Source organism: Lissotriton vulgaris, chromosome 7, assembly GCF_964263255.1.
Source record: "Lissotriton vulgaris chromosome 7, aLisVul1.2, whole genome shotgun sequence".
Taxonomy (NCBI): domain Eukaryota; kingdom Metazoa; phylum Chordata; class Amphibia; order Caudata; family Salamandridae; genus Lissotriton; species Lissotriton vulgaris.
The window spans coordinates 1768522305-1768543445 of NC_141695.1; the positions used below are offsets into that span (position 1 = coordinate 1768522305).

The 21141-nt window shown below is 43.3% G+C and overlaps 1 protein-coding gene across 1 annotated transcript in view; it reads left to right on the forward strand.

The window, feature by feature from the left end:
* LOC147706630 (uncharacterized) overlaps positions 1 to 21141 on the forward strand; it is a 153747-nt gene that overhangs the window by 94412 nt on the left and 38194 nt on the right. The window contains exon 3 of the mRNA XM_086929641.1: positions 11452 to 11517. Within this exon, the coding sequence (XP_086785767.1) occupies positions 11452 to 11517 (66 nt within the window). The remainder of the gene's footprint in view (positions 1 to 11451; positions 11518 to 21141) is intronic.

Sequence of the window (21141 nt, forward strand, 5' to 3'; positions counted from 1 at the left end):
ATTCACCATTCTTTAGTTCGTACGGTTATCATCCTAGGGTGAATCCCTTGGTGCTTCCGAACGATACGGTCAGGCTGCCAGACGTCAGGGCTCGATTATCACGCATACGCCAAATCCTTCTGGCGACGCGGCGTAATCTAGCTCAAGCTAAAGTGAGGTACAAAGTGCAGGCTGGCAAACATTGTAGGCCGTGCCCTGAGTATAAGAAGGGCGACCTTGTATGGTTGTCTACGAAACACATTAGGTTTAGGAAACATAGTGTGTTTAACCCCCGGTTTATTGGTCCTTACCGGGTGGTGTGTAGAGTGAATCCCGTGACTGTGAGGTTACGTCTGCCTGCTCATTTCAAGATACATCCTGTTTTTGACGTCTCTTTGCTAAAACTCTCTGTGGCTCCTGTGTGTAGAGCTCCGCTACCTATATGGGTGCAGCAGGATCAAGAGTATGAGGTGCGCAGGATTCTTGACTCCAGGTGGGTGAGGGGGCATCTGCAGTATCTGATTGCTTGGAAGGGGTTTGGCTCGGAAGAGAACTCGTGGGAACCTGTGGGTTCAGTACACGCGCCTCAGCTCGTGGCTCGATTCCATGCTAGATTTCCATCTAAACCGGCTCCTGGACAGCGCCCCTTGTGAGGGGGGATGTACTGTCAGGATCTGCGCAATGTGGTGCCGCTGTCCGCGCGATGCGTGGCACATACCAGCCCTGAATACCAAAAGACTACTTTGCCCATGATCCTTGGCGGCAACGCAGCGTGGTGACGTCTGTTACACTGAGTCAGGAACATAGTACCGGCTGCAGTGAAAGACGGTGCCGATAATTCTTGCTGTGTTGGTGGCGTGGTCGGTAAGACAAGCAATTGCTGGTGAAATCATGAGTACAGACAGTGTTTTCTTGTTGACACACGCTCTCGGATTTGGACCGAGTGTGTGTCGCATTATCTGCGTTTGGAGAACACGCGGCTGCGTGTAGTGTTTGTGGCTGTTTGGATTCCCAGGCTCAGCTGTGTCAACATTCGTTTTCTGTCCTGTTGTTGGAAGAGAAAGATCCGCTTTCTCATTACAGGAGGGAAACCTTATTCCTAAGCCACACAACATTTGAAAACGCACTCTTGATGGATATTCTTGAATAAGGTCATATTTCTTGAACTGGTGGAGATTGCTCGCGGTTTGGGCTCAAATCGTTGGGCGAGTGTCCTGCAGAGTGCATTATTATGTACAAAGACTAAGCACGTTTATATATGTGAAATATTATTCACTCTTCAGGGAAGGAACTGTGGTATGGTGAATTAACCTCACGTATTCTTATATGCTTTATTTTGCACATCGTTATTCCATTGTTTTCTTCAGGAGAGAATCAACAGGGGGTACTTGATCAGAGGGAGCTTGTGAACAAGATTAGCACACAGAAATATTGTGGTATGTGATCTATGTTATTTGATGCATAATCATTCTCTCAACAAAGGAGGTTTAGGTTTAGAATAAGGTGTTCCTTATTTTCTTCTAGCTGGTGACAGCCCCTGGTATTACCCTGTGCCTGTGCTCCTGTATTTAAAGACCTTATTATCTTCCTTTTCAGGTAGGGGTCTAGTAGTACACTAATGCGAGGTTAGAGGAAGCGAGTTAGACCTATCTGGTAATAGACGAAGGGGGGGGGATGTTTTTCTAAACAACTGTCTTTGTCATTTCAGATCTCCTTCCCCGCTGTCCCCTTCCTTTCCCGCGCTCACGGGACTATTCTGTTGTCTGTGTTATATTCTCAGACTTCGGGATCGTTGTGTGGGTGAGGGTTTAGGACTTTCGTCACAGCCCCGAGGAGTATAGGAGACGGAGCCTGACAATTCCTGTCCCACTCGGGTGTAAAATGCAAAAACAACAGGTGATGGACAGAATTTAGAACAATGTCATACATTCACCCCAGTACAGATATCTGGGCCTAAATCCATCGTTTTGTTCCTCACCATGCCTTTCCAGTTTGAACCCAGCCATATGCAAATCATTCTTGACCCTGTGTCCCATGGGAACAGTCCAGCCCGAACTGCCAAGCCAGGTCCTCCCTGGACTGGAAACAAGCATCCTAAGACCGGTTTCGGGCGTTCAGCCCTCATCAGCCAGGATAGCTTGATTCCAGTGGCTTGGAGAGCTTGGGACTCATGTTTGAGCATACCCGTCCCACTCGGGATGACAAATGCAAAAACAACAGTTGATGGGCAGAATGCAGAACAATGTGACACATTCACCCCAGTACAGAGATCTGGGCCTAAATCCATTGTTTTTTTGCTCACCATGCCATTCAAGTTTGAACCCAGCCATATGCAAATCAGTCTTGACCCTGTGCCTCATGGGAACAGTCCAGCCCGAACTGCCAAGCCAGGTCCTTCCTGGACTGGAAACAAGTATCCAGCCCTCATCAGTCAGGATATCTTACTTCCAGTGGCATGGAGAGCACGGGACTCACGTCTGAACATTCCTGTCCCACTCGGGTGTAAAATGCAAAAACAACACTTGATGGACAGAATGCAGAACAATGTCATACATTCACCCGAGTACTGAGATCTGGGCCTAAATACATTGTTTCTTTGCTTACCATGCTGTTCCTGTTTTAATCCAGCCATATGCAAATCAGTCTTGACCCTGTGCCCCATGGGAACAGTCCAGCCCGAACTGCCAAGCCAGGTCCTCGCTGGACTGGACACAAGCATCCTATGACTGGGTTCAGGCTTTCAGCTCTCAACAGCCAGGATAGCTTGATTCCAGTGGCATGGAGAGCACGGGACTCACTTCTGAGCATACCCATGCCACTCCGGGTAACAAATGCAAAAACAACAGTTGGTGGACAGAATGCAGCTACATGTCATACATTCACCCCAGTACAGAGATCGGGGCCGAAATCCGTCTTTTTTTTTGCTCACCATGCCATTCCAGTTTGACTTTGAGCCCAGCCTTTGCCACTGGATTCAAGCGACCCTGGCTGATGACGGCTGATTAGCCATAAACCGGTCCCAGGATGCTTGTTTCCGGTCCAGGGAAGACATGGCTTTGCAGTTCGGGCTGGACTGTTCCCATGAGGCACAGGGTCAGACTGATTTGCATATGGCCATTTCTGAAGTGGGGTGGCGGAGTCAGCTAAAGAATGATGATGGATTAAACCCAGATCAGTTGACTGGGGGTGAGTGCTTGCATTATTCAACACTCCGTCCATCATCCCCTTTGGTTTTGCTTTGTTCACCCTAAGTTTGCAGGGTATGCCCAGATGTGGGTCCCTTGTTCATTTTGCCACTGGATTCCTGCTAGCCTGGCTTATGATGGTTGATTTGCCAGAAGTTCATGCTCTAACCTCTTAACGCTAGGGATACTCTGATACCCGAAGTGCAATAGTGATATGGACTTTCCTCATCATTAGACTGGCGACTATGTCTATAAATATGTTAAAAAACTCTGCCTCGGGCCCAGGGGGCTTGTAATTTAGCAGCCCCGAGAGGGTGTGGGTTGGTGAGAATGTAATGGTAAATTGACAACTTTTACAGTCCGGGACGGGGAGCGGTTGGAGAATAAATTTAAAATCCTCTTCAATCACAATCACTAGTCCTTCTCCTACCTTACCAATGTGGTCTAGTCTATGAATATGGAACCCTGGGGGAAAGCTCATCAGAAAGTCTGGGGCTGAGTTATCATTAAGCCAGGTTTCAGTAATGAACAGAGCTTCGAAACTGCCCTCCTCCAAAAGCAGATGAATTTTAATTTTATGTCTGGCGAGCAAGCAACAGTTGATGAGGCCAAGGCTCAGGGAGGGTTTGTCTGATTGGCACTTTGGTCCATCTAAATTACTTTGCCCCCGATATTTATTGTATGTTTGCAGAGCTTGCATACCTGTAATCCCTCGACATGCGATTCCAGTAGCCCAACCTGTCCCTGCATGTTGTCGGAGCTTGTCCAAGAGATAGAAGCTGCTACTTGGAGTAAAGTATGCTCTGTAATTGGGCACGGTCCCTGGTCCCTGGACCTGCTCGAGCGTGGACGGGAGCGGATGGGAGCAGACAGGCTTTTCTTTGGCGTGCAAGTGGTGCGTCCGCTGCGCGCCTGTTCTGCAGCTGACTGATGACCTCTGGCGCCACGTACAACTCCATGGTAGAGAAGGCTAAAACTACCTCTCTTCCACGCTTCCTAATAATGCTCTATGATTTCCAGGCAATTCAGATATGGCACGGTGCTTACTGCAGGACCTAGGATCACTCCAAAACACAATAAGGCATGAGAATTCATATGAATAAAATATTACATTTAAAAATGAGTCTGCAAGGGCACCTCTTATGCTCCTACTCGCTGTTGTCTATTACATGAGTGCTCCGCTTTGCAGCTGACATTTAAGGTATCAGAGGTCTGAACACTCGACCGCTGACCTCTGTCGCCACGCACAACTCTATGTAAGTGAGGGCTAACACTACCCCTCTACCATGCTTTCTAATAATGCTCTAAGAGTTCCAGGCAATTTGGCTATGGAGCGGTGCTTACTGCAGGAATTGGTCTCTACCCAGGTAACTGCCATAAAACAATAGGTAAGATCCCCCTAAACACAATAAGGCACGATCATTAAAATGCATAAAATATTAAATTTAAAAATGAGTATGCAAGTGCACTTACAATGTCTAAGAATGGACTTAGACACTGTAGGGGTACAGGACTCATGCACCTGTACCCTCACCACTGGTATAGTGCACCCAGCTAGAGGGTGACTGATCTGTGCCAGGGCAGTGGGTTGTAGGCATGGCACACAGGGATGTGCCATGTGGACTCTTTACTTTGTTCTGCACCAAAACCCACAGTACATCAGCAGTTCAGCAAAAAGTGGGGGCAACCATGCAGAAAGAGGGCACTTTCCCACACAACCCCCAGTTGATGATGAAAGGTATTGAACACTCATTTATCTTAGGAGTAATCATTGTACAATGTTTGAAAGACTTGGGTGCTGAATCAACTCTACTTTGACTTGTACGTTTCTTCACATGCAACTAGTCCCACACATGAATGTTTCTCTTGATACTGATATTGAAGAACTTGTCAATGATGATTTAGATGACAATCAACTTTGTTTGTTGTTAATTTGCCTCAGCTGGTGTGGCTGCTTGGCCTTGTGGATGTGCATCGAATGTCGTTTGTGGAACGTTCGGGTGGTCATTTTGTCTTTGTGCCATTTTGTTCAAATCTGAATTTACCTTGAAAAAACTAAAGAAAAGAGGTGTTTGGAAAACCAAGAACAGTTGGTTTAATTAAACACTTCGGCCAGGAGCACAGTTACAGAAGCGGGTCTGTGGACTGTCTCAAAGTACGATCAATCTGAGCGAGTCAGTATATTGTTATTGGGTATCATAGAAGTACTTATGGCAATCCTTGCTTGTTAAAAGATTGGGGCCTTGTCTGTTGAGTCATAAATAAGGCCCTTGATATAAATGTAGGTGGGCATCGACCTTTCGACACAATGTATGGCAATGTGGTTTCCGTGCTCATTAAGCCACTGGATTCAAGCTATCCTGGCTGAAGACGGCTGATAGCCAGAAACCGGTCCTAGGATGCTTGATTCCGGTCCAGTAAAGACATGGCTTGGCAGTTCGGGCTGGACTGTTCCCATGAGGCACAGGGTCAAAACTGATTTGCATATGGCCATGTCTGAACTGGGGTAGCGTGGTGAGCAAAATAACGATGGATGAAACCCAGAACTGTGACTGGGGGTGAATGTTTTGCCATTGTGCAACATTCCCTCCATCATCTTGTGTGTTTTGTGTTCACCCTATGTGTGAAGGGTATGCCCAGACATGGGTCACGTGCTCACTAAGCCACTGGAGTCAAGCTATCCTGGTTGAAGACTGCTGATAGCCAGAAACCTGTCCTAGGATGCTTGATTCCGGTCCAGGAAAGACATGGGTTGGCAGTTTGGGCTGGACTGTCCCCATGAGGCACAGGGTCAAGACTGATTTGCACATGGCCATGTCTGAACTGGGGTGGCTTAGTGAGCAAAATAACAATGGATTAAACCCAGATCTGTGACTGGGGGTGAATGTTTTGCCATTGTGCAACATTCCGTCCATCATCTTGTGTGTTTTTCAGAGGGTAATGTGTCCACACATTCAGCATAAGGGGCGCTTCATCACTGCGTGTACTGTGTCCTTATTGGCTTGTTTTCCTAACTTCATGTGGCATATGCCTTTATGGTGTTTTGCGATTGTGCACACCCTTCTGGCCATATGTGCTTTATTGCGGCCAATTTCTCTGGACCACTGTGGTGTTGCTGTGCTTATCTGGGGGATGGACCTGAGTTTACTGTTTGTGCGCTTGTCTGCCAGACACGAGCCACCCTACCTGTGACCTGTTAATCAGTAACCTCATGCCTAGGTTGTAGAGCCTGCTTGACCACGTATTTCTGAGTCAGGGTTGCTGGAGGGTTCAAAATAAGCAAATTTGATAATAGTGACGAGATTGTGTTCGCTTATGAAAGTGTACCATTATACCATTATCATTGAGTTCTAGTCTGGTTTTGGTCTTGGAGGCCTCTTGTTTCCTATGGGATGTGTCTCAGATGATATCCCTCTTATGGTTGCCTTTCTTGCTGCCCAAAGTTTATTAGGGGAGTCAATTGACTCTTTTTTATGTTCCAAAAAGACCTCGCGTTGGGAGTGTAGTTGTCGTCAGGCAATTTACAGTGAGACAGGTTCACTCTCCATTGACTCGGAGGTGGTCTCAACACACCCAGATCGAGCCAGAGATGACTGGTATTGTGATCTGAAACCCCTGTTTGTATGGCAGTATCAAGTACGTGAGCCAGAAGGGTGGGGATAACAGGAAGTTTAAGTGTTGTGGGCAGGAGTAATCTCCAGGGTCCACCATGGGGATATCTGATATCATATCCCCAAGTAGCTACCTTTCCGAGACTGACTGAGAACAAGAATTGTTGGACTTCATCATGGAAGGATTCTGGACTAAGTTTCAGTCGCCTCCCAGTAGTGCATTCATTTTTGGTTATTGAAAGGTCACCAGCCTACCATTGTTGGGAGGCCCTTTTTCCTTCATGTCCGGCTAAATAAAGCCCTCCTTCACACTATTTATCCGGCCTCCAGTCAAATATTACAACATCTTTCTATAAATAAACTGCAGCATGAAGATAATGATTTATCTTCATTTGAAAAATACTAGACCCTACTTTGCCCCGAATAAGGCTTGTTCTTAATTGGTTAAATGAGTCAGTTAACACATGGTTTAAAGCCTGACTGCCCCCCTTTATTATCTCCTCTAATGCATATAAAAATATAACTTCCCTCTTAGCTCATAGAGGGGTTTAAAACCATAGCTGTATTTCAGTGACCTTCCAAAACTCAAAAAAGAAAAGTGACTCTATCAGTTTGTTAAATAAAAATGTAGAAACAGCAGAACTGTGTACATAATCTTCAATAATTTGTCCTGCAAGGTTTTATGCCCTAACGTTCATATAGTTCCTAGGACCCCCCAGGACCTGCGTGTTTTGGATGACCTAAACTGAGGGCTTGTTGTGAATACAGACTCTGGACACCCCCGCGGAATGAGTCAGCCGTTAGACCTGCTAGCTCTACCGTCCCACTACCACCCCCTGTACTATACAATGTGGTAGGTAGTTTCTGGCAACCACTGAACCTGACAACCCTGATTCCTCAGGTACCGTGGAAACAATATGGTATCTTTTGCTCAGTCCCTCGTGCTTGCTTTTCTCAGAATACATAGAATGACGATTGGAACGGTTTCAATAAGTATTTATTGGTCAAGTTTCAGTCTAGTATATAAACATGCTATTTGCGACAGTCAAAAGACAGGAGCAGACAAATGTAATTGAAGGACTAATATCATAAAAAGTAGATACATTTCTACCATAGAGCTAATAAGATGAATAAAAGCATATTATATAAAACAATAGCCTTGGCTTACTCCTAAGATGCTTATCCTACCTAACCGTGCCTAGCGGAGAGGTGTAGCTGAAGCATGCATGTGTAAGTGCTAGGATATATCCTGATGGAACCTAATGGAGGCAAGAATTCCCTGGGGAACTGCTAACCCCTTGTTGCGAGGATCCTGCTCATACACAGACCTGTGCACAGAGACCTAGGACATCAGTGAATTGTGGTGTACCAGAAACTCACCTCAGTACCTAGAAAAACCCCAACCAGCTAGCATCAGTGTCACATTAGCTCTTCATCCTATAGCAAAGTAACCAATGATTAGACAACCTAGAACATTGTTCTTAGGACCATCTCAGGAATGGTGGGAAGTGAGAACACTCTTTTGTTATACTCTCATACCAGTCCACAAGAGGAGTAAATTAGAGATACAGGTAAGGTTAAAATATTTATTTTAACGACTTGATCTCATGTGCAGTATCTTAGCCAACATAAGCAGACATATGATTAGAAATAATATGGTAAGCATTGTTACAATTCCATAAAATACAAAAGGAGAACTCTTATTACAATGATGGTAACAACAGGTCCTATAGCGCCTAGTTTTAACACCCTCTCTATATAGGAACTATGGGGCATATTATCAAGGGGGCTTTAAAAGCCAAGAAAGCGGAGATAAAATTATCTCCCTATTACCTAGCTGTCGCTAACCCCAGTTAGCGACAGCTAGTAGGAGATAGCAACCATCTTGGGCCCCACTTTGCATGTCAGTGATATTTATCACTAATGACATGCAAAGTGGGCGTGCCAAGATGTTAGTGACTGGAAACAGTCGCTAACATCGCTATCTCCTATTACCAACTTTTGGAGATATTCGCGCTAAGCGCAAATATCTCCAAAAGCTAACACCTGCCCTGAGCAGGTCTTAGCCATGTTATCCAATTGGAGGTGGATAACAGGCTAAGAGCATTAGCTCGGTAATGCATGAATATCGCTGACTTTTCAGCGATATTCATGCATTGCGGCCGATTTTTATCGCATTTGCGATAAACCTTGGTATTACCAAGGTTTATCTGCGATAAAAATCGCCGCAGCCCAGCGGTAAATTTTTGTCTCTAACCAAGCAATAGTAGCGATAATTATCGCTATTGCTTGGTAATATGCCCCTATGAATTATAAACTAAAGAAGGTCTCTTGGGCTTGTTTGGGGGACCCCATTACTTCTGGATCAGCATAAACTCTCTGCATCCCTGAAAACGGAAATCTTCCAAGTGTGTGAAATCATGTCAAGTGTGCAATAATAAGGGCGCCAGAATCTTAGTTGTCTCCAAACAGCCAAATTGTTGTGTCTAGAAAACGTTACGTGAACATGTCGAAAAACAGCTACAATGTTTTGATAACCTTGACTGCTTCAGCACTCACTGTGAAGACTAGGGGCATGATGTAAGTCTGCAGATGTCGTAAACAAAACCTTTTCTCATGTGTAGACCTTCGTGAAGGCTAACTTACAAAAACAGCTATGCAGTGTTTTGTGCAAAAGCAGCAAAAGGTAAAATGACGTTTAAACTTCTAATAAGCCATGCTAACATAACATGCGCGCAAAGCAGGCCTTAGGCCATACTACACCCTCACCTGATGGTTCTGAATGAAGGACCCCTTCTCTGCGTCGAGGAAGGCACCCTGCAAGGGATGTCAGGTTTCTGTCTGTCGAAGGATCAGCCTGCAGAGTCTCGGTGCAGCCTGGAAGGAATTCTTCCTCTTTCTTGGTAAGGGAAAGTGAGAGTCTTTTATACTAAAGTATTTACTCCGGGTTTTTCTAGAATCAATATGTTTTGAAAACTTTTGCTAATCCCCTGCTAATTCTTTTCTAAACAAACATGAGAATAGCCAGCTGGCTGTTGACCATGAATGAAAAAAGTGTTAACCTTTGTTCAGAATAAATCTACTGTGCCTGTGGACATGTTTTGTGTACATCAGGTACATGGATTACAATATGGTACCAAGAGCCTGATGTCATAGAGACAACAGTAAGCTACCGGGTAAAAGGTCAACTGTGTAATACTGTTATCTTGTGTGATGGGACGAAATGCACCTAATCTAATCTGTATGTACATGATGGAACTAATGTGTGTTTTGGATATTTGAAATAAGTGACAATTTGACAAACTTTATTCACTCCACTGTATGTAATGTTTCAACGTGTTAGACATAATATCATCTTTAACTGACATCCATCTTACACTGGTGCAATAGCAGTACTAATACTGCAACAAGGTTAATAATATAACCATTTATTATTCCTGTAACACAGGCAAAACATCAGCCTGGGTCAGTTTCTTTTCAGCTCTAAGGATGGACTTAACAAAATGGGTTGTTAAAGTGGTGGTATGCCCTCAGAGGCACAAAATAATTGCTTTGTGACGCGTTCTTATTCCTATTTCCTTAAAAATGGGGTTTAACAGTGTTTGCCTCACTTGTCGCTATCTAGAGCAAATACATACAATATGCAGTAGTGTTTCATTGACACAAGCACATAATCTGCAATATTGTGTTTGCCAATGTTGTACCCATCTCAGATTCCCATCCTTTGTTGGATAACAGCCAAATCTTAACATAAGATATCTATACTTTAAAGCCAGTTTTAAATGGGAGGTTAAATAGGGTTTGGGCTCGGTTTTATTGTACGAGTTAATAACAGACCAAGCATGCTTTTTTTTGCAATCGCCTCCTTATCCAATAAAAACGTTAAAAAAATAGTTGATTGATTTAACATCTGCTTTAAAACAATGTTGTTTCTATCCAAGTGTCCCAAAGACAGGAACTTAAAAGTGTTTCGGCTCTCCATTAAATAGGATCTCCAAGCACTAGCATAGTCTTATTTATTATTTCTTGCCAGCACAAGTTGACAAGAGAGTCAGAATCTCATAGTAAAAAAAAAAGATACACATTTTAGAAACATGGATTGTCTCACCAGAGTTTGGCTTACTAGGCCAAACTCTAGTCTGTCATTGAGATTGTTCAAGGGAGAAGGGCAGTAGATTCATACCTATAGTCACTTGGCAACAATCCAGGACAAGTTTTCTTATGATGAAAGTTTGCAGTGGGGACAATTTGAACAAGTGGATGAAAAAGTATGTTTTTTTTAAAGAAAACATTAATTTACCAAGTGAGCAGATAACGACACCTTCTTGCGGAAGCTAGTGCTGCCACAGTGGATGACTGGTGATGGGACCCATTGTGACTCTGTTGTGTGACAAACCATACACCTTAATTTTTTTAAGACTCCTTCTATATGATTACCTGTTGAAAAAGGTTTCAGAATGTCATTGACACCAACTTTTGCAGATGTAATCAGAGCTGTTAGGTTGGGTAGAGGCTAGAATCTTTAGTTGGGCCTAAAAATGAATGATGGAAAGGAGGAATGGTTTTTGTGGAGCAGGGAAATTGCTTCCACGGATAAGAAATTAGAGGACCTGGTGATGCACTTCACAATTAAGTGCTCAAAGGATTCATAGATTGAATTTCTGATTTCTTTGTAGCGCCTGAAGCTGGTGGAAATAAGATCCGGACCTCCACTCCGATGATCGTCTCCATTGCAGAGAGAGGTAGGTCAGAGTGAAGTTTGGTGTGAATTTCTTGTGTAACAAGGGTTGTGTGTTGCAGATTATAGGTGATTGTCATGGGTGAAGCATGAATTTCATGTCTCCTTTGGTGACTGACAAGCACTTAGCTGGACCTCCTAGTATGGGGGGCAGCACCCCAAACCCCAACATTTAGGCATTCTGAAATTCAGATCACTCCAAATGTTACCTTTAGCCGTTCCACTTCAATCCTCGATCTATCAATAAAGACCCCCATCCTCATTATCAGACCTAACATTAGTTTAGCCAAGTATAAATAATTAACTGGTAACATTCAGTAACTGAGTTCTAGATCAGGAATAGTTAAAGGGTTTTATTACAAAACCTTGAAATCAAGGGTGCCCTCCTTGCATACTCCAATTCAAACCAGTTCAGAAAGCTGTTGGCTCCCACTCTGGTGTGAAACTGGACAAAGGACATGGGAGTACAATCCCCACTGTCCAGCTCCTCCTCTGGGAGGGACTCCTGAATGGTCCCAAACCTTTCCTTAGGGTACTTAAAGGCTTACCTGTAGGTGGGTCCCTAGATTTGTCGTGGCACAAGATCCAGATCTGACACCACTTTTGCCTCAACCGTCTGGGCACTCTGGACATCACTCGACTTTCCTCTAGGCACCAAGACTGCATCTGTAAAGACTACTGCTGCTCCTAGTCTCGTAGTCCCGCTTGTCTACTGCAAAATCTGTGTCTGTTCTTTAAACAGGATCCTCCCAAGGCCTGTGGACATCCAAGACACCTGAAGGACTCTCCCTTGAAGTGAAGGAGTCACTTCCCTGCATCAGCAGGCACAGCAACAAAGCTGAGCAGTCTGCTGATCCTGGGCTCCCACAGACTCTGATAGGCTCAGCAATACAGGTAGTAGTTCTTCAACCTCCTCGAGGCCTGCACTATCTTCTCACTGAGTTTGAGGCCAGTATCCCTCATCGTAACCTCAGGAACCGAACCCAGGTACACCCCGTCAACTTGCCATTGCAAAAGCTTGTTGACTGTCTTCCTCAGAGATCTTCGGGCTCCAAGTAGCCTCAACCTCAATCATCTCCTGTGACCAAAATATTCCTCCTCACCACATCGCTTGTATTGTGGATCTGCATCTTTTGTGAACTGCTTGAGGTCTTCTTGCAACTCCAGTCCTCCACCCTGCAGGTCCTCTTGAGGGTCTTCTTTGACTCCAATGGGATCACCTGATTGCTCGGGCCTACTCTGACTCCCCTGCTTGTGGTGAGTCATTTGGAGCTTGCTGATCCTGACATTGCACCCTTTTCGCTTGCCACGTTGTTTGCAGTTGCCAAGGCTTGTTGGTGCTCCAGATGGACACTGACCCCTCAACTCTCGACATCTGATGGGGCTCAGCTTTTGAACAGCTCCTGGTCTTCCACAGCATTGCCTGGTCCACATGGCTGCAGCTTCATGGTCACCGCCAACTCTCTTGCAACACCCGACATTGGTGGGCATTTGACTTTCATACCTACTGGTCACTACTGAGTGGCATAGACTTAATCCACTCGACCTGCAGGTACTTATCACCTTAAATCCACCTTTGGGTTCCATGGGACACTTTCACCTTCTTCTCCAGCTGCATCTTCCTGTCCTCCATTGAGGTCGACAACGGCTTCAGTTGTATAGTCCTTCTAGGTTTTCCTATAGACAGTAACAGTTGAAATAAAAAAATATTGAAATTGAGTTGAACAGCAATTTGTGCCTACATATTCCCCTGTAACTTCTTCTAACTTTGCTATATTTTTTTTAAGTACTATACCGTTATGTCTGCAGGTACCTTTCTGGTTGTGGGGATATATCAGGCTTGTAGGTTCACCGAGAACGCAAGGTACCCAAAGCTAATAACTGTGCTGCACCTTGAAATGGTTTCGCATTGTGTACCTCGTATAGAGCAATTCATTTGGTAAAATATAAAGAGTGAAAAATAGGTATCAAGGAAACCTATGTATTTCTGGAATGAAGACAAGATATGGAGTTTATTAAGCAGTGGTTATTTGAACATCTCTGAATTTGGGAGTAGACATATTAGCATGTGAATTAGAGGGTATGTATGTTTGCTAGGAAACCTAGCAAACATGTACATTTTTGAAAACTAGACCCCCATGAGAATTAAGAATAGGGTGACTTGTGTGGGTCTCACCAGGTACTATTATTGTTATTGTTAATTGGGATTTCTAAAGCACATTATTACCAACAGGACTCTAAGCGCTGTGAGAGGGAGCCCAACATGGGCACATCTACAGGAGTGTGCCTTGAAAACTTGGCTTAGGTGGTGCCCCAGGTGTGGTATTCTCCTCTTCTCTAAAGATGCTTTGCATGCTTAACTAAGTAGAATGTAAGACCTAGTGGAATGTCATTGTGATAGTAGAATGGCATTAGGTCATAGTGTTCTAAGTTAAACTTGGACAGTTGCTGTTAATCTGTGAAGCTGGTTGAATGGGATCTTCTACAGAGACGTAGTCTGCAGCCTCTCTCTAAGAAGATCCTAACACCTTGGTTATACTGCAGCTTGACTGGTGAGACTTTGCTTATGATTTAATCTGGATTCTAACTTGAGCTGAAGTTTTAATAACTTTTTGCACCACTGCAAATATCTTACTTGACATCTTAACCTTCTTTACTATAGTTCGTGGACTGAATTATTTTAGATATCGCCCGATCTGAAGTGCTTATGTATCGACACAGTTGCTCGCCTTTGAGAGTTCAAGAAATTAAGGTTGGGAGCTTCCGCTTTGTTTCACTGTCAGTGTGGCGTATTTAGGATTTGGAAAAGATGTATTTCTTTGTTCCCATTCGTAAAGATTTGCATGCGCAAAAGAATTCCATTTGAAAATAAATTCAACTGTTGGAATTCGGACTTAAGTGTCTTGTGATGCGTCTTCCTCAAAGTTCTACGCTCCGTAGAAATTAATGTCCGAGGGAGGCATGTCCATCCTGGCATTGTGTGACGTGCCTCCGCTGTTGAGGAAGTTCCAGGAAGCACCCAGCAGCCTTTCCTCTCCCAGCATCCTTTGTCTTTTGTTATCGTCAAGCTCCCGTCACCAATCATTGCGTGTTGATTCACCCAGCGACACGCACTCTTTACGTAAAATCTTCATTTCAGGATTCTCTAGTCATGGTAATAGGAGAATCGCAATTCTTGGACAAGTCAGTATTCAAGCAAGGGGAAGTCCCTAGCTGTTGAAGCCGAGTTTTCCAAGAAATAGTTGTGGATTTTCGGAACTAGTGGAAGTAGCCCTGCCGTATTTGGACTGCATGAGCTATGTCTAAATATGGTTATGGTTTCTATGCCTATATAAGGATATGGTGATTTATACCTATATAAGGAACAGCATGTGCTGAAAAACCTATCACACCACATGCACTTACTACAGATATTGTTAAGGGCAGGACAATTCCTATCATTGGCAAGATGCCCGTTTTTGTCACATCTGAAACACCTCCAGGATGAAGTGCCATTACCAAATTTACCTTTATTCATAGTAACTTTCTCTTTATCTTTGGATTTAACCAAAACAGTTTCTTTCACTAACACTCTGTATCTTAACATCATTTTGTTTGTCTTTATTAATAATAGCTGCACACTTAAGTGAATGTTCCATTCTCTTATCAACTGCTACCACTTCATCTAGTGTGGGTTTGTCCCTTAGCCACAATTCTTCTCTCACCATGTCCATATTGCAGCCCAACATGAATTGGTTGCGTATGTGCTTATCTATGAGGTTTTCAAATTTGCACGAGGAGGCTAATTTTCTCAAATCTGTTAAATACCCCTCAACTCTTTCTTCCTCATTTTGCTTCCTCTTACCAAAGTGATGCCTTCCTAATATTGTACTTATCGTCGGAAGATAATGTTTATCTAATTTGCATATGCTAATCTCATAATCATTTAAACCTTCTGCTTCAGCCGTAGTCAATTCATGCAAATGATCAAACACATCCTGAGCTTCAGATCCCAAGCAGTGAAGTAAAAGTGAAGTCTTTCTTTCTGCACTCAAAGATGCGCCACCTACTCTTGCATACCTTTTAAAGACGTTCTTCCACTTCTTCCATTTTATTGGAGGCTCACCAGGACAAGACAAGAAAAATGGGGCAGCAGTGATGTTCTGCATTGCACCAAACATGAGAAAAAACACTGGAACTAGAATGGTAAAATTTGTAAGCTAAAGATGTACTTGCCTATATCTAATGTATTCGGACCATAGTGTTCATACCCAAAAACAAAACAAGTTATAGGTATTATTTAAACCATTCTTTTGCCTTCATAATGCAGATATGAAGAAAACCTTATGCAAATATCAAGAAAACCTCAAGTTATTAAGTATACTTCTTTAAACTTCACTATGCCCCCAAAGTGTAAAGTTCTAAACAAGTTTGCATGAAGCTGCAAGTAACAAACAACACATCAACTCAATCAAAAGATCTTTGGATGTTTAGCGTGCGTACCGCTGCATTCACTCTTGCAGAAATAGTATAAGATACGCTTGAATGAATATCGTGAATGTTTAACAATGTCTCACTTATCGTACAAAGCGTGCGAGTCGCTGTTGATTAATGAAATCACTCGCAATAAAAAAAATCAATATTTTACAGTACCTTGAATATATTCTATGAAGCGTGCGAATCGCTGCTTTTTAAAGAAACAATTTGCGATGTAAATATCCTTTAATTTTGAATTGAAGTTCTCAAATAAAGTGTGCGTGTCGCTAAGTGAAACAACACGCATTGACATGTGCTTTGCAGAATCTGGATTTCATTAAAGACACGGAGGCTCACATTATGCATAAACCTTTTAATGGGTCTCTAAGCAGCCGCATACATCACAATTAAAAGGTTCCATAATGAACATTCATCTATACTACTATTATAAAGAGAGAACTTGCACCTTTTGGCCAGGTAAACTCGGGAACCACAGCGCCAATCTACACACCCGATACATCTATGAAAATGTGAGGGTGTGTAGATAGACATAGGCTATATAAATAAAAAAAAAAAGTTAATTAAAAAAATTAAGTTTGAAAACAAAGTAGTACCCTGAAAGTAGTGCTGGCCGCGACGCGACGTGCGTGATGACCGCGACGTGCGTGATGACGACGAAGGAGGAGCGGCGGTGTAGTGACGAGCGGCTGTGCAGTGAGGAGCGGCGGCACAGGTAAGGAAAGGGAAAGTTCAGTGCGAGACTGTGTGATGCAGGGGGAGGCAAAAAGGACCTTCGCAGTGCTATCAGCTGGAAGAGGCAGCGGTAAAGGAAAATGTCGGAGCGTGAGTGAGTCGTGCGGGAGCGGGGCGCAAGTGAGTCGGGGCCGGAGGGGGGCGTGAGTGAGTCGGGGCAGGAGGGGGGCGGGAGTGAGTCGGGGCGGGAGGTAGTCGGGGCGGGAGGGGGGCCTGGTCCGTGTCCGTGCATGGGCATGCACGGACAATGTCGGGGCGGGCGGGGGCCTGGGCGGCCGGTTGGCCCTGAAGCCTCGTTTCCCCCAGGCAACGCTGGGGTGGGCTGCTAGTAACAAATAAAGGGCATGAGCCAACAAGAGACTGCCTCTTTTAAATGTGAAAATACAGAGAAGTTCATGAAAGAACAATAAACTCCAAAATATTCGAATAACTTCAGAAGAACTTTATCTTGAAAAATCAAACGATAGCGAAACTGCACAAGGATCCAAGCATCTTGAAATTAAGAAGGATTATCTGAAAAGGATAAAAGATGTAAATTTGGAGCAAACCAAACTAAAAGGACAAGATAATAACATTGCATTACAATGAATACAAAAAACAATAAGTTAGTTGTAAGTCATATCAAAAAGTAAAAACAAAGCTGTAAACATAGTAAACAGATAACAGACTACATCACATCCCAGGGAGGGATGGGCGGGATAATGTGAGCCTCCGTGCCTTTAATGAAATCCAGATTCTCTAGTCATGGTAATATGAGAATCGTAATTTCATTACAAGAACGGAGGCTACATTATGCACGTTGGTAGCTTTGTAAAACATCATCAGACATATGTTCAATAGGCTTGCAATAATGATGTGCAAAGGTGCTAGCATTTGACCAGTCAGCAGTTTTGAGAATTTCGTCCAAGTTACCTCTAGACCAGAGAGATTTACTGGCCATAGCACCCCTCTAAGGGAGTGAGCTTGAAATGTCTTAACCCATCTAGCAATAGAGGTCGAGGTTAAGCCTTTGTGGGGTTTAACAAAGAATATACGTAATTGGTTAACATCCTGAAGGTGAAGAGCAAACATTCTGCGATCACACTCTCTCATGCAGTCCACAACGCAAAGTTTTGGACAAAATTCAAAATGTGGGTCAAAATTGAATCAGACATAGTCTTTGTTCTTCTATAAATTTCAAATTTGACTCCAAACATGTTAAAGGATCTATTTGTAATCTCCAGTTCTTTGACATCAGAGACCCTTCTGCATGAGATTAGGCATAGTAGAGTAGCCAGCTTAACGGAAACGTGTTTTTATTTTTTATTGAGGAGAGTATTTACAGGCCAGTTATTGAAAAGGTCAAGGATTAGTTTGATGTCCCAAAGACTTTCATATTTAGGTTTAGGAGATCTTCTTAAACGAATGCTTTTCATCACTCTACAATGACATTTTTACCTACCGTTTTACCATTGACAAGGACATGACCAGCAGAAATAGCCTATCTATAGCAATTGATAGTTTTATAGCTGAGGCCTTTATCAAATTGTTTAACAAGGAAGTTAACTATTATAAAATTCTTGATCGTCTTCATCAAGATCAAGGACATACTCATCAGGTGTGTCTGAGGAATCTATATTATTAGATTTGTTATCTCCCATAATGTAAAGAGCATTATGATATTTTGTGCCGCTAGGGACACCCAGAAGTTTGTGCCGCTAAGGACACCCACATAAGTTGTGCTGCGAAGGACACCCAGATAAGTTCTGCCGCTAAGGACACCTTGGGAGTTTGCGGTGCGAGGACCTCCATTAGAAGTTGAGGTGCTAAGACCTCCCTGAATTAATTAGGTGCTTGGACCTCCTATATTGCTCTTATCAATGTTTTTACTTTTCTTAAGTCTTTTACCGCTTAATTCAGTGATCTTGTCAGACTAGAGGTTTGGAATTTCTGAGATTTTGTCCTCATCAGGGAGTGACCTTTTAGAGGACATGATCTGACTTAAGGTCTCAAACATGCAGGACCTCAATTCCTTATGAAGGATTTTTTGCAGGGCTTCGTTGTCCATGTTAGGAGTAGGGGCAGAAGCCTTGCCTGAGTTAGAGTCAGACATGGTATATAGGAAAGTTAACTTGTAAAAAGTGGTAAAGCCCTTTAATGAAAGATAATTAGGGCGGATTTCCCTTAATAATAGTGACAAGGTTTATAGATGAAGGAATGTCAAGAGAATAATTCCTCTCTTAATTTTGTTATAGAATGTTGAAAAGTCCATTTAGATGAGGATTTCCCCCTAAAACCCCCTTTTTTTATGATGAAGTTTGTAAAGCAATAACAACTTGCGGATGAAATCCGAATTATTAAAAGGTAGCAATGCAGAGCCGCGTTGGAGTGCGCAGCCTGCATCGATGGAAAGAGGTGAAAAAACAGGAGTTAAACGAAGACATTGTGTAAACTCATTATGGCATGAGGAAGTAGAACAAGGATGAAATTGAAGAATAATCGTTTACACAAAAGACAAAATATTAAGGTTCGATTAAACATCTAAAAAACTTTAAATATATTCAAACATTAGAAATAGTACATAAGCTGAAAGAAAAGGCAGGTTAATCTGATCAGTCACGTAAGGATGGGACTAGGGAAGGGGGTGTAGGGAGATCTCCGTAAATTGGAGATCGGTTTAGAGGTAGTAGGAAGGGGGGGGTTGGGTTAAGCCACACACTAGGGAACTTCAAAATATAGATAAAAATGAATATTGGTAATGAAGTAAAATTAACTTATCTGCTTGGAGCCGCATTTAAAAGCGTAAGCGCGTTACCTAGGTCCTTTCCTTCCCCTAGCGACGAGCATTATGGCATTTACTGGTGCGTGATGCAGGTTTCCATGCCAACTGGAGATGCAGCTGATCACGAGCGATTTCGAGTTCGTTACTCGACCCTCGCATTCGGCTGTGCCTCGTTGTAAACGCAAGTCCTCGTTCTTAGGCCATAATTCTGACTTTATTCAGGTTTATTTAGCCTTCTGTGCTAAATAATGTTTTTTTTTTTTAAAAAGCCTCACTTTGTTTAGCTCCGCCTTTTCTGTTTAAATTAGCTCCACCTCTTCTGTTTACATTAGCTCCGCCTCTTCTATTTACATAATAAAAAAAGAGGCCTTAATTGTCTTTGACAATCAGCCTCTCCTATTTATTAACACTCATGTCTGAGTCAGATTCTGAGGGTGCTTCTGCCCCTACTCCCAATGTTGAGAGCGAACGTTTTAAGAGGGTTTTAAATGACGAAGTGCAATCCTGCATGCGTAATTCATTGAGAAAGGAGATGTCTTCTAAGAGATCTATCTCTCCTGATGAGGATGAGTTTAATGAAGGTCATTATATTGATACTGACGATTTGAGGGGCTAAAGATCCAAAAAGGTCGGAAACATTGATCAATTGACCCCTAACAGCACTGTGGGAGGTCCTCACCCCTCACAATATCTGGGAGGTCCCTGCACCTCAAGACATCTTGGTGTCCTTCGCGGCACAAGATACCCTGGTGTCCTTAGTGGCACACAAAATCCAAGTGCTAATGACCTTATGCTTGAGAATGATCTAAGAGATGACAATTCCTCTGACACACCCGACGAATATGTCCTTGACTTGAATGATGACTACGATAAAGAACTTTTTAACCCTCCTGAATCTTCTTCTGGTCCAAAAGATACCATTCTTGACCCTCTCGGGGAGGAAATGTTTTCTCCCCTCAATCTTAAACACCCTAGGAGTTCTGAGTGGTGGCCTCACAAGCACGTGGCTAAATTTACTAATAAATGGTTAAGATTTCCTCTTGAACGCAACACTCGCAATATCCTGCGAGCTGAGTGCTCAAGACCTTCCATTGATGAAAAGGTCTGCCAAACTCCTAATTTGGACACTGAATTAATAAAATTCCTTTTTAAACTTGGACGGGATCCTCACAAAGGCATGGAGAGGTCCCTCAAGGGATGTCAGGACCCCGTCCTGGATGTCCTAGGCCCTTTGGCTAGAATTATCGACGCAGCGGAGGAGAGCCATCTCAATGGTACCCCCCTTAATATTGATTTAATCAGAGGCTGGAGCCAGAGAGCTTTAATTCTCCTTGGGAACGCTAATGCCAGCTTGAATGCTGAGAGACGTAGAGTTGTGTTAACCAAAATAAATCCTAAGCTTTCGGACATGGCCGACAAGGAGACCTCTCAAAATCCTAAAGGTCTACTGTTTGGCGAAGATCTCATAAAAACTTTCGGCAAATATGTCTCTACCTTTACGGCTTTGGATGAAGCCCAACAGAACATGCGTAAGGTTTTTAATAACAACCTTTTTGCTCGGGCCGGAAGAAGAAGGAGCCTCTCTTCCGGCCGGTTTAACCAAAGGCCCTCCTCAAGATCAAGAGGTTTCGGTAGAGGCTTTCAGCAGTTCAACAACTC